General features: G+C 42.4%; 1 protein-coding gene across 4 annotated transcripts in view; it reads right to left on the bottom strand.

Annotated features, from left to right (window-relative positions):
• Positions 1–17875, bottom strand: part of mkxa (mohawk homeobox a) — a 134186-nt gene that overhangs the window by 104434 nt on the left and 11877 nt on the right. For all 4 annotated transcript variants that reach the window (XM_078233843.1, XM_078233853.1, XM_078233834.1 and 1 more), the window contains exons 4-5: positions 15425–15578; positions 4240–4569 (exon numbers count right to left, since the gene is read on the bottom strand). In XM_078233843.1, coding sequence (XP_078089969.1) covers positions 4240–4569; positions 15425–15578 — 484 coding nt within the window. The remainder of the gene's footprint in view (positions 1–4239; positions 4570–15424; positions 15579–17875) is intronic.

The raw sequence follows: 17875 nt of genomic DNA, 5'->3' as shown, positions 1-17875 counted from the left end.
AATTGAAGTAGGTGACATTAATGAAGGCATGAATATGAGGCTGGAGATCATCAGGATCAAATATGACACCAAGGTTAAGAACACACTGTTGGCTGGGAGAGGGATGGAGTAGTTAGCTAGGGAATGGAGTTTGGATCAGGGACCAAAACCAATCGCTTCAGTCTTCCCAATATTGGAGGAAATTTCAGCTTATCCAATACTGGGTGTCAGATAAGCGGTCTGATAATTTAGTAACAGTGGAGGACTGGAGAGTTGGTGGTGGGGTAGAGCTGGATGTCATTTATTTACACATGAAAACCAATGCTATACCTTCAGATGGTGTTGCTGAAAGGCAGCATGTGGATGAGAAATGGGAGGAGGCCCAGGTTAAATCCTTGGGGGACACTAGAAGTAATGGTGTGGAAGCAGGAGGCGAAGCCAATGCAAGTTATTTTCTGCTTATGAATCATTGAAGGTGGTAGGACAGGTTGAGAGAGCAGTTAATAAAGCATCCATTATTCAATAGGGGCACGAGTACAAAAGCAAATTATGTTAATCCTGTATAAACACTGGTTCAGTCTCAACTGGAATACTGGTTGGAATTCTGCAACCTCGTCTGCAGCTGGATTCACCGGTCCCGTTGCAGTGAACGGAGATTTGGCTGAGCACCAAATTCTCCCTTTCCACTGGCAGCGGGGTGTGTGAGACCAGAGAATTCCGGCCATTGTGTCCAGTTCTGGACTTTAGAAAGGATGTGAAGACATTTGAGCGAATACAGAAAGGATTCACAGCAATACTTCCAGGGATGAGGAACTTCAGTTACGTAGAAAGATTGGAGAAGTTGAGACTCTTCTCATTGAAGCAGAGACGTTTGAGAGAACAGTATCACTAAGGGCAGTGAATGAGAAATAGCAGGAGGTGAAGAATAGATCTTTGAAGGTCACCAGAGGTAACGGTGTCGGAGTTGGAAAAGAAGCCGTTGCAATTGACTTAATGACTTAATAGAATCCCTATAGTGTAGAGGAGGCCATTCAGCCCATCTTGTGGTCTCAACAAAGCCCCATAGGACTGTAGTAAGACTTCCTTAATCTTGTACCTCAATCCCCTTGCATAAAGGTCAACATGCTAATTTTCTGTGTTCTCTATGTGAGTGCATCCAAGTCCCTCTGAACATCAATATTTACAAATTCTGCACCTTTTTAAGAAACTCTGTATAATAATACGCTGAAAAACTGTAGCCATATACATTTAAAAAGAGCTCCCCAGTGACTGTAGTGACATTGAACCACACAGGTCATAGACGTCCTGAGTGCATCCTTGGTTTGTGCAGTTTAGCTCCCAGTTCTCATGTTCTTATGTTGTGGCTGCTACAGTGGGTCAGATGCCCTTGGTGCCCCAGAGCTGGTGTGGGTAAAAATCAACTGTGGTTCTTGTATTGCATCTCTGTGGCAGACACTATAAAGTGTGTTCATAGGGTGCAGACTAAATTGGGTTTGCCCTTGATGTTCAGTATGAATGGAATAGTCAACAGTGGGCAGATTGGATTTATCATTTGGGTGAAATACCAGAGGAAAACCTCTGGAATCACAAATTCAGCGAGATTCAAGACTGGAAAACCAAAAAGTATAAAAGGGGTAAATTCCACACCACAATGAGGAAGGGATGTGAGATAGTGTTGTAGCTCTACCTTCAACTCCCATTTCAATTTTGGCCTTGGGTGCTTGTGTGGAGATTTACATTCTCCCTGTATCTGCTTGGGTTTCCTCCGGGTGCTCCGGTTTCCTCCCAGTCCAAAGATCTGCAGGTTAGATGGATTGGCCAGACTAAATGTCCCTTTAGTGTCCCAAGATGTGTAGCTTAGATGGATCAGTCATGATAAACGTGTGGGGTTACAGGGATGGGGGGGGGAAAGGGCCTGTGTAAAATACCCTGTCAGAGTCAGTGCATTGACTGAATGGACTGAATGGCCACTTCTGCACTGTAAGCATACTATCATTCTATGATTCTATGATACTCCTCTCCTTTGGGAGCAAGGGATCAGTGAATTCAATCTTAAATGGGCTCAATTTTTTAAAAACTCAAATTTAATTTGGTGAAGTTATTTGATAGAATTATGGATTATTCTGCAAAACTGTAAGTATGAAGAAATGTTGCAAACTTAAATCAGTTCCAACTTCCCAATGAATGATCATCAGTTCAATATCTGTCCACTGTGTTTCACAGTCACAGTTAATTTAAGAAATGTTATTTCATTCACCAGCAAGTTCGGAACAAACTGGAAACCAGTGTTGTCTGTTCTGTCGAATACTCTGTTCATAGTATAAGTTATGTCATGGCAGAAATTCAAATATTTGTTTCTGTCAGAATTATGCATCAATTAAATATAATTTATTATAGTTTGCTGCCTTTGGAAAAAGCCTAGCATTGAGTATTTGATTGCTTAAATGTACAATGTACGCTTCTTCTTTAGAGGTTTGGTGAAGGGTAATTTTCTTTTAAATATATTTACAATCCTTTTTTTATTATATCCAGTTTTACAAATCAATCTTTCTCACAGTCAACAGTAAGAGCAACACGGTGGTGGGTTTTTACGAGAAATAAATACATTTCCAGCTACTGTATTAATTTAACCATAAACAGATTTTGGGGTTATTTTAAGGAAATGTTAAGCTGTAATTTGCCTTAATATTCTACACCGATGATGAATGCAAGTATTTGAAAAAATAGCATAAGTACCATGGAAACATAAATAATGTCTGGCTGGGTTAATGAATTAAAACATTTATCTACCCAATACTCCTGTTCTGTTTAAAGGGAACACATACATTTCCTGTGGGCAGGAACTTCCTGCTTCAAGTGCTTCCTCCATAGTTTTCTGGGCTATCATTCTTGACTATTTGAATGCATTTTTATGCCAGACTAATTAAACATTGACCAGAAAACTCACCAAAAAATGTCAGCTTTTAACTTGGACGCATTTCTAAGAATGTCTACAGTATTCTTATTTTCAAAACAAATACTGCAGAAGTCTGTCTGGAGCAACATTAATAAAATTTCTGTAATCCTGCAGAAAAAAACTGTTTTTTCATGGCTGTGTCCCCAGCTAAGAAAGTGCCTGCAACAGGAAATTGCTGTTCACTATTATATCACTGGAAGTGACAAAGTAGCCAATGCGGTTATTCTTCAAAAGAGAAAAGATCTGTGTCAAATTCTTGAGTCGGTGACAGCACTGCAAAAGCACACACAAACAAAATGTGACTGTGGGATCGCCAAGGGTCTCCATTCACCTACGATTGCCTTCATCCTCGTGTTTTCTACTTAGTCTACACTTTTCTGTGTTGAGATATATTTTATAATTGGAGGTTACACAAATACACACACACAACCCCCCCCCCCCCCCCCCCCCCCCCAGAATATTCCACACCCCTCCGCCCCCTGTCCACAGTTTTCTCCCTTGATCTGCCTTTGTCCTCCTGGTGTTGGCTTTTGCTGGGGTAAATTTCTATGGTTATGAGTTGTACCTCACCTGAGTCACCTGAGTGTAAATCTGAAAATTAAGCCTTTATTCACCGAAGATCCGTTCTCCAGCAAGGGGTCAATTGGAAAACTGGTAGTTTTTCTATAATATTGAATAAAGAGTAGGAGGAAAGCATCGGGAATATTTAACTTGTGCTATTCATGGAGTTTCTGAAACAGTCTCTCTTTCCTTAGAGGCTTCAATCAAACCTATTGACAAGCTGAATCTGGATAAGAACATTCATTGGAGGGGGATTTTAATACGCTTAACGCTTCAACAGTTGAAAGTGAATTCTAAATTGTTGGAGTGAAAAGTTGCACAGTGTTATCAAGGATTCAGTGGTTGGGTGAAATTCCATGCAGGTAAAATTTGAATTCAGCTTAAAAGATCTGGAAATAGAAAGTGGTATCAGAAAATTGGGTCAAATTGTTGTGGAACCCCCAACTGAGGCAGTCATGTTCTTTGGAGAAGGAAAGTTGCTGGTCACACCATTCTGGCCTTTGTGTTACTCCAGTCCCACACCAACCTTCTTGATCATTAACACTGTCTACAGAGGCCCAGCAAGTCAGGAATTTTTATCAAACTGCTTCAAAGAGACAGACTGCATGGTACAAGAAAGCTACCACCATCTTCTCATAGCAACTAGGGCTGGATAACAAATGCTGACTTATAATGTCACATCTCAAAAATAAATAATATTTGATCTAAACAAAAAAGCAACATTTCTAGTATAGAGCCCTTACCAGTACGATACACAAAGTTCCCATCTGTTTCAGATGATGATGGTGATGCTAATTCTTCTTCATATTCATTGGAGCTGAAGGATCCAGAATGGTTTCTTTTCCTGTCAGCAGCTTTCATAGTGGCATTTGATGCCATGACGTGCCTTAAGGAGTCATTCAGATAGCGGTGTAACAAGCTACTTTTGTATTTTGGTGGTGAGACATAATCTTCATTGATTATGGTGCCTGGTCTTCCCACTGCCTTCAGAATGGGACTCTCCATTTTAGCAACAACCTGAACTGGTTTGTTGAATTCTCCATCTGCAGGATTCCTTGGTGGATGCTCCACATCTAAGTTTTATAGGACAAGGTATAAAACAAAAATTAAAGATCCTGTTGTTGGGTATATGAGAGAAATAAAATGCCTTTCTCATATGGGATTTTTGGCTTTGTAAACTGAGAGACAAAGCAAGGAAGTTATATTAAACTTTTATACAATCACTGCTAAGTCCCCAGCTAAAATATTGCAGCCAATTCTGGGCACCAGTTCACAAAGAATATCAAGGCCTTCGAGTGGATGCAGAAGAGATCTATTAAAATGGCACCAAGGATGTGGAACATCAGTAATATGGAGAGATTAGAGAAGTTTCTCCTTTGAACAGGGGAGGTTAAGAGAAGATTTGATGGAGGTGTTCAAAATTTATGGTGAGTGAGTCAGGAGATAAATTGCAGAAGGGTCGGTAACTAGGAAACACAGATTTGAGATAATTGGCAAAAGAACCAGAGACGAGATGAGGAGAAATGCTTTCAATGGCAAGTTGCTATGATTAAGAATGCACTATCTGAAAGGGTAGGTGGAAGTAGATCCAGTTATATCTTTCAAAAGGGAACAGTATAATATTTGAAGGGGAAAACTTTGCATGGCAATTGTAAAAAGGTGATTGGAACCAATTGGATAGCTTTTGTTTTATCCTTTCATGGGATGCGGGCCTTGCCTGCAAGGCCAGTGTTTATTACCTATTCCCAGTTGACATTCAGAAGGTGGTGAGCCACCCTCTTGAACACCTGAAGTCAAATGGTGGCATGAATACTCACAACGCTGTTGGGTTAGAGTTGTTGTTAGAGCTACGGTCATCCAGGCAACTGGAGAGTATTCTATTACACTCCTGACTTCTGCCTTGTAGATGGTGGAAAGGCTTTAGGGTGACAGGAGGTGAGTTACTGCTGAATTCCCAGCCTCTGACCTACTCTTATAGCCACAGTATTTATATGGGTGGTTTAATCAGTTTCTGGTCAATGGTTTATAGTGAGGAATTAATTGGTGGTAATAGGACATGGTTAGATTCTCTCTTGTTGGAGATAGTCATTGCTTGACACTTGTGTGGCATTGTTATTTGCCACTTATCAGCCAAAATCTGAATGTTGGCCATTTCTTGCTGTATATGGACATGGACTGAGGAGTTGTGAATGGCACTGAAATCAGTGAACATTTTAACTTCATAGAAGCCCTACAGAACCCCTACAATGCAGAAGGAGGACATTTGGCCCATTGAGTCTGCACTGACTCCAACAGAGCATCCCACCCAGGCCATTTGGCCCATCAAGTCTGCTCCACCATTCAATCATGCTGATATGATTCTCATCCCCATTCTCCTGCCTTCTCCCTGCAACCCTTGATCCCCTTATTGAAGTATCTAAAGTACAATGAACAGCCAGCAATCTGATATCTGGACACACTTGCTTCATTCAGGTGAAGGGTATATTTATGTACATGGATCCAGTGAAGTGTGCAGAACTATTCAAATTCAGCTCAATGCCTTAAACATTTTTGAATCAAGAAGTTTTACCTAAACTTTATAAATATAGTAGCATACTGACATCATTCAAAAAGATGCCTAGTAATTTAGAGAGGGTTATGAATATTCCTTGAACACAACAACACTTAGACATTTATCTATTCTACTTTCTTAGAACATTAAACATTGAGGTTCTATTCTGTGTGATTAACTTTAAGTATTATATGAGCCTATCCTAATAACTTCCATATTTAATCTTATTGGATCTGTTATACTATTGTATTTTTAAACTATAACACTTTTTATTGAAATATTCACTGTGTAAAACTTCAGATTTGTAATTTGATCCTTGGGTTCGATCCTGATATGGATATGATTTAGATTTCAGGATTAGCACACCTGTCTCCACATTTGATAGTTCCTTCTCATCAATTTGCATTATGTACAGATAATGTTATCACATAATCTCCAGCCAAGATAAATACAATAGAAACATGTGAAGCTTAACATTTATTAAGTGTGTTTTTTAGCTTCAGCTGAAAGATGTTTTGTTTGCACAATGCAGTGATGTTATCAATGGAAATGCCTTTTTCCAGTTGTGGAAAATTTAAGTGCACAGTTCATAATCGTAGCTAAATTCAAGCCATCAGGCAGGTATTTTTTTTATTACTCCTATCTCCCACGATAATAAAATTTCCAGCAAAAGAATCAGTAAAACATATTTTATTATTGCCCTCAGCTTAATTCTTATATTGAAATTAGTCAAGAGTTTAACTGATCAAAGCAATGTTCAAATTATCAAACCTATTCCATTTTCAAGTTATTTTCCAGAAGATTTGTAGTTATTGCCAGGTTGGTAGTCTTTTAAAAAGATATCATGTGTGTTGGAAAGAACACAGGAATTGCTGTAGCTACATCTCAACATCAACAGAAAACGCCTGCACTGAATGCCAATGAAAAGCTCTACACATTACTTGACATCTGATCTTGCTAGTGGTTTTTTGTTTTCAACCCCATTAAAACTATTTTTGTATATTTGTTAGTGTGTGGCAATAATTACAGCAAGCATTTCATACAATTGTTTATGATTGCTGAAGAATTAAAATACTCAGAATATTTTTGACCATTTAGCAGGGAAGGAATAAAGGATTTACGTGCATCACAACATCTCCACAAATCCTTGTTTGAGCAAACAGATCTGCCTTTGTCTTTTTCTGTGTGAGGACAGTTGTGAATAATGATGCTGTCCAGAAGACAGCTCTACAATAGCGAGTTTAGCTCCACTGTTGCTATTCTGTCACAGTTTGGTTGGGTCGATACAGAATATTGAAGTGCAGCTGCAGCAGTTCTGCGCTTCTGCCAACTCGTATTCTGCTGCTCCAATCAATGAGGAATGACTAATGTCCTGGCCACACCTCAAGGCTATTAGAGAGCATGATCTCTGGCATAGAAGTGGCCACCTCATCCAATCTAAGGGTACACAGCCCAGCAGCAAGAATTTTTGATTTTGAAGGGAAGGAGCTAATCAGCTCTTCAAATTGGAGTCCTTATCGTTCTACTTACTATCAAACAGCCAATTAATCATTACATGAAAGGTAGATTTGCCAGTAGAAATTCAACATTTGATGGCAGTCACTTAGTTAGACCAGTAGAAATTCAACATTTGATGGCAGTCACTTAGTTAGAGAGACATTCAGTAGATACATTTTGTCCTGCTATGAAATTTTTAATTGGCACCATAGTTAAAATTATAAATGGGGACAATAGAATGATCAAAACTATTACCATCTGCAAAGTCGCAACAGTCGGAACTCTATGGTTACAAGGGAAATATTAAACAAAATATTCCTGCCTAGACTAACTTTAATTGCTATTAACTTTACATCAAGTAATGAGGCATGACTGGTAGAAGATGTAGGCAGGTGAGAGGTACTGCATTTCCTTTTATGTTTAAGAAGTAAGAGGGTTCAATCCACATCCCACCTTTTATATCCCACAGACACAAACTATCATTGAAGCATTCTATAATATCGTGTTTTATTTCTGAAAATCAATTGCGAATTATCTTTCATTGCATGTAATAACTATATTACAATCATCAATCTATCAAGGAGAATGTCCTTGTCCAACAGGTGCAGGAGCTTCTGCTTATCCAGATCTGCAATGATATGGTACTAAGTTATACAGAGCAGGGAGGTTTCATATACAAACCTTAGCCTGTATTGAGTTAGCTGATGTCTATGACTCTGTGGTCATCAGAGCACAGGAATCACTGCTGCATGGTAAGCCATGACCTTAATCTCGGGTTTGAGATCCTGGGCCTCAAATATCTTTTCCCAATGTCTGAGATGGAATATTGGAGGTGATGATGAATTCCATTGTCTATTTCTGCCTTTGTCGAGATGAGGCTCCCTCGGTATGGAAAATGGCTCACAGTCTCCAGGATCTCACCACTGATTTTAACTAATGGGGAGAGGTTTTGTGCTATGGAACTGGTTGGAAGAGGACCTTAGCTTTCCAGGTGTTAAGTGAATGGCCCATTTTCTCATGTGTTTCAGGAGAAGGCGTTGACAATGACCTGGAACTCAGTGAGTGAATGTACACACAAGTGCCATCCACACACTGAAACTCTTTGAGGTTGGAGCGAATTTTGCTTGGATTGAAGGCAGAATCAGCTGAACAGTTTCCAGTTTGTTCTGTAGATTATCTCCATGGTTGTGGGTAATTTGCTGGAGACACGGGGTATTATTGCAGTGAGGAAAATGGAGAAGTGAGTAGGTGCAATGACTCAGCCTTGTTTGATCCCAGTTTTCACCGAGAGGGGGTTTGTGGTGGTTTGGTGAGGATCACAACTTGCATGTCATTATGGAGTAATCAAAGGATGGTGATAAATTTCCAAGGGGAGTCATGTTTGAGGGGAAGACTCCGCCTTCACAGGTGACTGAATCAAAAAGTTATTGTGAGGTTGAAAAAGACCATGTAAAATGGTTAGTGCTGATCTTTGAACTTTTCCTGACTGTGTTGTGCAGTGGTGCCTCTCGATGGGCGGGAACTGCACTGTGACTCTGGAAGGAATTCCTCAGCCATGGGGAGGAGGCAGCTGAGGAGGATCCTTGCAACGATCTTGCCTGTGGCACACAGCAGGCACATTCCTTTGTAGTTTCCACAACTGGACTTATCTCTTTGTGAATATAGCCACGATCACAGCATCCAGAGATCCCCCGGCACGCACTCCTCTTCCTAAATGAGGGATTTGAGGTTGTGCAGGCTTAATGGGACTGTATCTCCATCATGTTTCAGAATATCAGCAGGGATGCCATCTGCTCCATGGGTTTTGTCGTTTTTCAGCTGTTAAAGAACTTTTTCAACTTCACTTTGGGGTAGCGCTGAGACTGAGCTGGATGGATATTGAGGAATGGAGTTGAGGATGTTTGAATTGAAGATAGAGTCTCTGTTGTGGAGTTCTTCAAAATGTTCCCTCCAGTGATCATGGACTGCTTCCCTGACCTTGCTGAGCTCCTCTCCATGCTTGGCTCTTAATAGGGTTACCCTTGAGTAGTAGGGTGCTTGTATTTGACTTTTAAGTCTATCAGGCTCTATGAGCACACTGTATCTCTGAGTGGCTGGAGGTTGAGAGGTTGATAATAAGGCGCTAACTCAGAACAGCCACCTTGGTGGGGTCACCGAGGCCTTTGATGGTAATTTCCTTGCAGCATTTCTTCTGCTGCCTCTGTTATTTGCCTGATGGAAATTGTAGATTGGATAAGGCAGCGATTGGTACAGGTGATATGGACATCTCTGTGCTCCCTTTCTGAATGATGATGCAGTTAAGCATGTGCCAGTGTTTGGACTGTGAGCATTGTGCTGAGACCTTGTACTTATCTTGCTGGCGGAACAAGGTGTTGGTTATGACAAGCTCATGTTATAGACATTTTGTCAGGAGTGGGACTCCACTGGAGTTTGTTTTCTCTACTCTTTCTTTAGCCTACCCTACCCTTCTAGAGATTCACATCTTTCTTGACTCTGGTGTTGAAGTCTTCACAGAAGATTGGTTGTTGACTGCTAGGACTCAGGCAGATTGCTCAAGATGGTGTAGAACTTGTCTCATCCTTTGTCTCATCTGCACGATGCTATAGTGTTGGCATATATATTGTCATCTTTCTTCTTTTTCAGCTTTTTCCATGTTACATGGGGTTGCTACAATGCTGGTTGCTCGGCTGGGTGTTAACCATCAGTGTCTGAATTTGGCAGGTTGTTTTACAGGTGAATTCCGGCCATTAGACCTCCCCTATCCAGGGCTGGGAACCGGAGCATGGTTAGCAGGAGTCTCTTCCGCTCTTAATGCCCTCTTAATAGGCACATTGGAACAAGTTGTAGGTTGACTTGTCTGGTAATTTTATGAATACATCTCTATTAAGTCCTGGAGTGGGACTCAAATGAAGACCTTCTGGCTCAGAGATAAGGACACTACCCACTGCACCACAAGATCTCTACATATATACTTTTACCTTTAACATTATGAAAGCCAGCTAATAATGTGTGAAAGCATATCCTGTTCTTCAGAGGACATCATAAGCTAAACATTGACTGCAAGTGAGATCCTCAAGTCAATGGACCCCATACTCATAGCGTCCCCTGGATTTCCTGTGGACACTTGTGGTTTAACTTCTTTAGAATCACTACAGTACAGAAGGAGGCCATTCGGCCCATTGAGTCTGTACCAACCACAATCTCACCCAGGATCTATTCCTATAACCCCACACATTTACCCTGCTAATCCACCTGACACTAGGGTCAATTTAGCATGGCCAATCCACCTAACCCACATATCTTTGGACTGTGGGAGGAAACCGGAGCACCCGGAGGAAATCCACGCAGACACGGGGAGAACATGAAAATTCCACACAGACAGTGATCCAAGGCCGGAATTGAACCTGGGTCCCTGGTGCTGTGAGGCAGCTGACGGAAGCCCAATCTAGCCTGACCTAACTTGGGCTGCCTGTCCAACCTGAACCCTCCTGGCCTAACCCCTGGTAAACCTGAAGAGCATCAGTATAGAACTATCTGTGTAATTCACATAGCAACCTCCCTTTTCAGTGCAAAGTTGTTCTATCCATTTCACTTTTCTGCCTTTGTTTATAAATCTGTCCAATATTTCAACAGGACCTAGAAGGTGCTGCAGCACACTATTGCTTGGAGCTCAGTCTTCATGAGTGTAGCTTTGGTAGGAGTTAATAGAATATTCTATGACTTTGAAAGGGTGACCAAGGTAAGGGAAGCAACTCAGCTGTATTTATGGGAACATACTTAGTGTTGTCAGGTTTTTTAAAACATGATTGCAATTTGATGATGCACAGACAGAAAATGGCCGTACATGTTTAACTATGGTCACAACAATAAGAGTTGTGCATGTGGGAGTAAACACATCGCACTGGATATTACGCTGAGGGAGGCCTCCCCACATCTTGGTGTAAGTTTCAGAGGCAAGCTCGCCTCCTCTCGGCCAGCTCACTTTGATTTCATTTTAAAAGCGATGATCCTTTCATTAGTATGGCAGGGGAGGGGGGGGGGTCTTCCATCCCTCTCCAGGTAGAAGTAACACCTCATAGCACTGCCAGCCAATTGGAGGTCTGCAACTCTGCACATCAGCAGGAGCAGTAACACTGTCGGTGCTGCAGGCAGACCAGGGCGGCGGTGTTCAGTGCTGGAAAGTACTCAAACGGGGAATTAGAAGAGCAAAAAGGGGTCACGAAATGTTCTTGGCAGACAGGATTAAGGAGAATCCCAAGGCATTTTATTCATACGTTAGGAACAAAAGGGTTGTAAGGGAAAAAATCGGACCTCTCAGGGACAAAAGTGGGGACTTATGCTTGGAGCCCAAAGAGGTAGGGGAGATCCTAAATGAATACTTTGCGTCGGTATTCACTAAGGAGAGGGATGTGTTGACTGGGAGTGTCTCGGAGGGGAGTGTTGAACCGTTGGAGAAAATCTCCATTACAAAGGAGGAAGTGTTAGGTTTGTTAGAGAATATAAAGACTGACAAATCCCCAGGGCCTGATGGAATCTATCCAAGGCTGCTCAGGGAGACGAGAGGTGAAATCGTTGGGCCTCTGACGCAAATCTTTGTCTCGTCACTGGACACAGGTGAGGTCCCAGAGGATTGGAGGATAGCCAATGTGGTCCCGTTATTTAAGAAGGGTAGGAAGGATAACCCGGGTAATTATAGGCCGGTGAGCTTGACGTCCGTGGTGGGGAAGTTGTTGGAGAAGATTCTTAAAGATAGGATGTATGCGCATTTAGAAAGGAATAAACTCATTAACGATAGTCAACATGGTTTTGTGAGAGGGAGGTCATGCCTCACGAACCTGGTGGTGTTTTTTGAAGAAGTGACCAAAATGGTTGACGAAGGAAGGGCCGTGGATGTTGTCTATATGGACTTTAGTAAAGCGTTTGACAAAGTCCCTCATGGTAGGCTAGTGAAAAAGGTTGGATCCCATGGGATAAAGGGGGAGGTGGCTAGATGGGTGGAGAACTGGCTTGGTCATAGAAGACAGAGGGTGGTAGTGGAAGGGTCTTTTTCCGGCTGGAGGCCTGTGACTAGTGGTGTACCGCAGGGCTCTGTATTGGGACCTCTGCTGTTTGTGATTTATATAAATGATCTGGAAGAAGGAGTAACTGGGGTGATCAGTAAGTTTGCGGACGACACAAAACTGGCAGGACTTGCAGATAGTGAGGAACATTGTCAGAGGCTACAGAAGGATATAGATAGGCTGGAAATTTGGGCAAGGAAATGGCAGATGGAGTTCAATCCTGATAAATGCGAAGTGATGCATTTTGGTGGTAATAATGTAGGGAGGAGCTACACGATAAATGGAAGAACCATAAAGGGTGTAGAGACGCAGAGGGACCTGGGTGTGCAAGTCCACAGATCTTTGAAGGTGACGTCACAGGTGGAGAAGGTGGTGAAGAAGGCATATGGCATGCTTGCCTTTATAGGACGGGGCATAGAGTATAAAAGTTGGGGTCTGATGTTGCAGATGTATAGAACGTTGGTTCGGCCGCATTTGGAATACTGCGTCCAGTTCTGGTCGCCACACTACCAGAAGGACGTGGAGGCTTTGGAGAGAGTACAGAGGAGGTTTACCAGGATGTTGCCTGGTATGGAGGGGCTTGGTTATGAGGAGAGATTGGGGAAACTGGGGTTGTTCTCCTTGGAAAGACGGAGGATGAGGGGAGACTTAATAGAGGTGTATAAAATGATGAAAGGCATAGATAGGGTGAACGGTGGGAAGCTTTTCCCCGGGTCGGTGGTGACGTTCACGAGGGGTCATAGGTTCAAGGTGAAGGGGGGGAGGTTTAACACAGATATCAGAAGGACATATTTCACACAGAGGGTCGTGGGGGCCTGGAATGTGTTGCCGGGCAAGGTGGTGGAGGCGGACACACTGGGAACGTTTAAGACTTATCTAGACAGCTATATGAACGGAGTGGGAATGGAGGGATACAAAAGAGTGATCTAGTTTGGACCAGGGAGCGGCGCGGGCTAATTTTTCCTGGTTTCTCGTTTCAAGGCTTCATTCTACGATCATCTTGCTGGTGCCAGTACAGAGTGAGACTGCGGATAGTTGGGAACCTGTCTCGGGGGCAGGGGATTCATATGGTGTTCGTGGAAGTGGAAATGACTAGGGTTGGGAAGCATTTTCCGATCGGGGCCATTGTGATCTCCTGGACTCGTTTCGATCGCCTCAGGGGGTCGGAGAGGAATTTCCCAGATTTTTTTTTCCCCATATTGGCCCTGGGGTTTTTCACTCTGGGTTTTCGCCTCTCCCTGGAGATCACATGGTCTGGAATGGGGGGGTGGGGGTAAGTTAATAGGTTGTAATGAACAAAGCATCGTAGCTGTGAGGGACAGCTCGGTGGATAGGATATTAGGATGTAGATAGGCTGGAAAATTGGGTGGGGATCCTGGATTCAGGATTCAATCCTGGACCGGGGAGCGGCGCGGGCTTGGAGGGCCGAAGGGCCTGTTCCTGTGCTGTATTGTTCTTTGTTCTTTGTTCTTTGGACCCAGATGTTCAGATACATACTCAGATCTTGCTGGGGCCACTGAGGGATGGGGCAGGGGACATTTTTTAGACAGGAAAGATGGATGTTGGGTGGCAAAACTTTGAGAGAGGGTCCTTAGATTGACACTACGAAAGAGGTATCACCCTTCCCCTGCCTTTTCATTGACCAGCAGTCTCCAGGGTTAAATCTACCAGTACACATTGGGCACAGCCTATTGTATTGGAGCAGCAGCAGGATGAAGCACTTAATTTGGGGTTAATTGGCCACTTAAGGGTCTCAATTGGACCACGAGCCTGCCCGGCTGCCTGTAAAATCATGGAGGAAGTGGGGGCGAGTGGACCATGGCAGGTTCATTGCCAATGGTCCACTGCCTGTTTTTCTATCCATAGGTAACCCATAGAATTCAGCCCATACTTAATTATTTAATCCGTTGTAGTGATAGTTGAGACAAGTCGGGGCAGTAGAAGTTGGCACGTGCTGTTAGCAAGAGTTCAATTGAGGCTTTGAGAAGAATTGGGGCTCCCAGAGGGAATCATTAGATTAATAGCACAAATGGGAAACACAGACCCCACAAATCTGTCACTCATTATTTCCAGCAGTGCTCTGCTGAAACTTTGAAATGTTGCTGTTTCTTTAAACAACTAATTCACAGACGTGACTGTGCACAATGAACTCAATTTTCAAATTAATTTCCGCCCACATGCAAAACTTTAGGGTTTTTTAACTTGCCCTTTAGAAAGTTTTGCTTTGCTTTGAACCAAAACTCTGAGTGGTGGATAACTTGAGGAAAGATTTGTGAACACATTTCGTCATTCTTGTTCACCAGCTCTCTCGCATCAGCTGTTTGGTTAAATTTAATGCAGAGAAGTACGAAACTTAGATTTTGCTTTATTCGATGCCTTATAATTTGCTTTATTTAGCGTTTGTAACCCCAGGATATTTTCTTAATATCTTTTCATAACTTTAGTATATGAAAATGTGCAGAAATATTTACATTTGTGGGATGTATTATTCTTGCTTCAAATAAAATGCATTTTTTAAAATTGGTAATGTTCAGTTATATTCTTCAGACATGAAGGAACCTACAAACCAGCCGCCAAATCAACTCCCTTAAAGGTTCAAATATGCTCAGTTGTAAATCAAGTTATGTTGGAAATGTGGTGTGTTTGCTTAACATAGTGTTTTACTTTCTCTTGAGAGAGCATAACCTTTGTTGGACTGAATTTGATTCCTACAATCACAAATACCAGAACATTCTGTAATAAGGCAGTGCCAATTAACAATAAAACATGTTCTATAGTAAAAACATTGAGTGCGACTGACTTTTTCTTCATTTGCCGTACCTTCTGAACATGTGTCATCACTGCTAATGCTGAGTCGTTCTGCGTTGCCCTGGACGTACTTGTTGTACAACTTTATTCTCAATGCCCAGCTTAAATCTGGTTGTCTAACAGTATTTTTTAGACGGCGCCTCGCATTTGCAAACCAGTTGGAAACCTATTTGGAAAACATGAGAGTTTGTTTAAAAGAATGGTTATTTGATAACAAAGCATGAGTTCCAAAAAGTTTGGTTAAAAAAGTCATGCAGGAACACTGATCGACTTGCATGTTGTTGATTATAGACATAAACACACATCATTAGATTTTATATGAGCATCATATGCCAATTCATAAACATAAATAATTTCTTCATGACAACATGTGTTAGACAGAAATAACATGTCACCCACTCATGATGTTCCCACAGATGTTTTTATCATGGCACCAGACTCAAATTCCAGTGAACCTTTATTTGGTTTTCTGGGATGAGATTCTAAACTTTGACTCACTTTTTTAAAAATAGCTAAAACAATTGTTACGACTCCAGCAACAACTAGTCAAAAACACGAGGTTTCCATTTTTAATCACAGAAGTTGATCATGGTAAGCAAAACAATATGTCGACAATTGTGTCGAAGCTTTCATGTGTCCAAGGAATGGGATTGTTGTGAGTGCAGGCTCGATGGCCTGAATGGCCTTCTTCTGCACTGAATCATGGAATCATAGAATCCCTACAATGCAGAAGGAGGTCAAGCAGCCCATCAAGACTGCACCGACAGCAATCCCACCCTATCCCCGTAACCCCACATATTTACCTTGCTAATCCACCCCCCCGAAACTAGGGTCAATTTAGAATGGCCAATCAACCTAACCCGCACATCTTTGGAGTGTGGGAGGAAACCGGAGCACCCGGAGGAAACCCATGCAGACACGGGGAGAACGTGCAGACTCCGCACTGTTGGGATTCTATGAAATAAACAAGAGCACAGCTTCAGAAAATGTCTCATTTTTATTACGGCCTTTTGCATGTGAGTTTGGAGATTTTGGATACATTTGGCACAATGCTATTCAGTCGCTCTATCTGTTCACAGAATGAAAGGGTTAAAGTGAGTCAGTGGAGTTAAATAGATAAGCTTTCACGGCAGCTGGGCCACCATATGTTGATGCACTGAGGCGCATTACTTGGCTGCTCACTTGAAGCAGAACTTGCTTTGAGCTCTGCACAGATAGTACAATGGAACGTGGCAGGGAAGGCTTCATGCTGATTGTGGTCACTGGGGGAAGCTGAAGAGTTCAGCTAACCAGCAGCAAGCACTGTCTTGCCAATTGGAAGAAGTACTGAGCTTTAAAAAAAAAGCCAAGCAAATCTGGGACCTGCTTGCAGATGTTATTGAGCACTGCAAAGATACTTTAAAAATTATGAGAAATTGAATTTTGATTGAATCATTGTTGGATGATGATAAAATGAATGATTGATTTTATAAAAAACAGAATGTCAAATTTGCTGCAATTAAACAATGATCAAAAGAATTTGTCTGTCCCTTGTAAATATGGAACAGCAATTTGGCACAAAGAAAAAACAGAAAATTAAGGACAATAATATTTGGGTTAATTTAGGTTTAGGTTTTAACCTGACCTGTTCATCCACCTAACAGCCTGGAAAACAATCAAAGTTCAGTCTGGCCAGTTACCAGCCCTTTAGTCTCCCTCAATCATCAGCTAAATGATGGATGGTGTCATTTACAGCACTGTCAAGTGACAATTACTCAGAAACAACATGCCCATTTTCAGTTCCTTCAGGGCCACTTGGCTCCAAACCTCATTCCAGCCTTGGTCCAAAATTCACAAATCAGCTAAATTGCAATGGTGATGTGAGAGAATAACTGGCCTTGACATCAGAGGTTGAATTTTATGTGCCCCTGGCAGGCATGTTTCTAGCAGGGAGGGGCACGTAAAATTGGGAATCACCAGCTTCCCACCTCCATCTCACCCCAATGATACAAGGGCGGGCGCCCAAATCAACACGCCACCCACCATATTTAAATGAACAGTTGAGGGTCAATTAGGCTTGTTATCCAGCCTATTGACCCTGATCGTGTGGGCCGGATTTAGCACCCCCCCCCCCCCCCCCCCCCGCCACTCCGTGCTGTGTTTCACAGTGGTGGGAGGTGGTGCGCTGCTCACTTGCGGCAGGATCTTACGGTCCCGCTATTGTCAAAGAGGTTAAACGCACCCCTCACCACTGGGTACACTGTCAGCGGGACCATAAGATCACACCAGTGAAAATGCCAGCAAGGTTAAGGTGTACGCTTTCCCGCCATTAAATGGGCAGGAGGGTGGCAGTGGGCAGCTCAAAAGGTTCAATCATTGGGAGCTGCTCTTTGCCGATCGCAAGGCAGTCCCCTTAGGTTGAATCCTCTCCCCTTCCTTCCAAGCCCCTCCCCTGACCTATCCAAAATTGGGGCAAGACCCCAG

This window comes from Mustelus asterias, chromosome 2 (genome assembly GCF_964213995.1).
Source record: "Mustelus asterias chromosome 2, sMusAst1.hap1.1, whole genome shotgun sequence".
Taxonomy (NCBI): Eukaryota; Metazoa; Chordata; class Chondrichthyes; order Carcharhiniformes; family Triakidae; genus Mustelus; species Mustelus asterias.
Note: the sequence above shows the minus strand (reverse complement) of the source record. Positions and strands in the feature narration are given on the sequence as shown.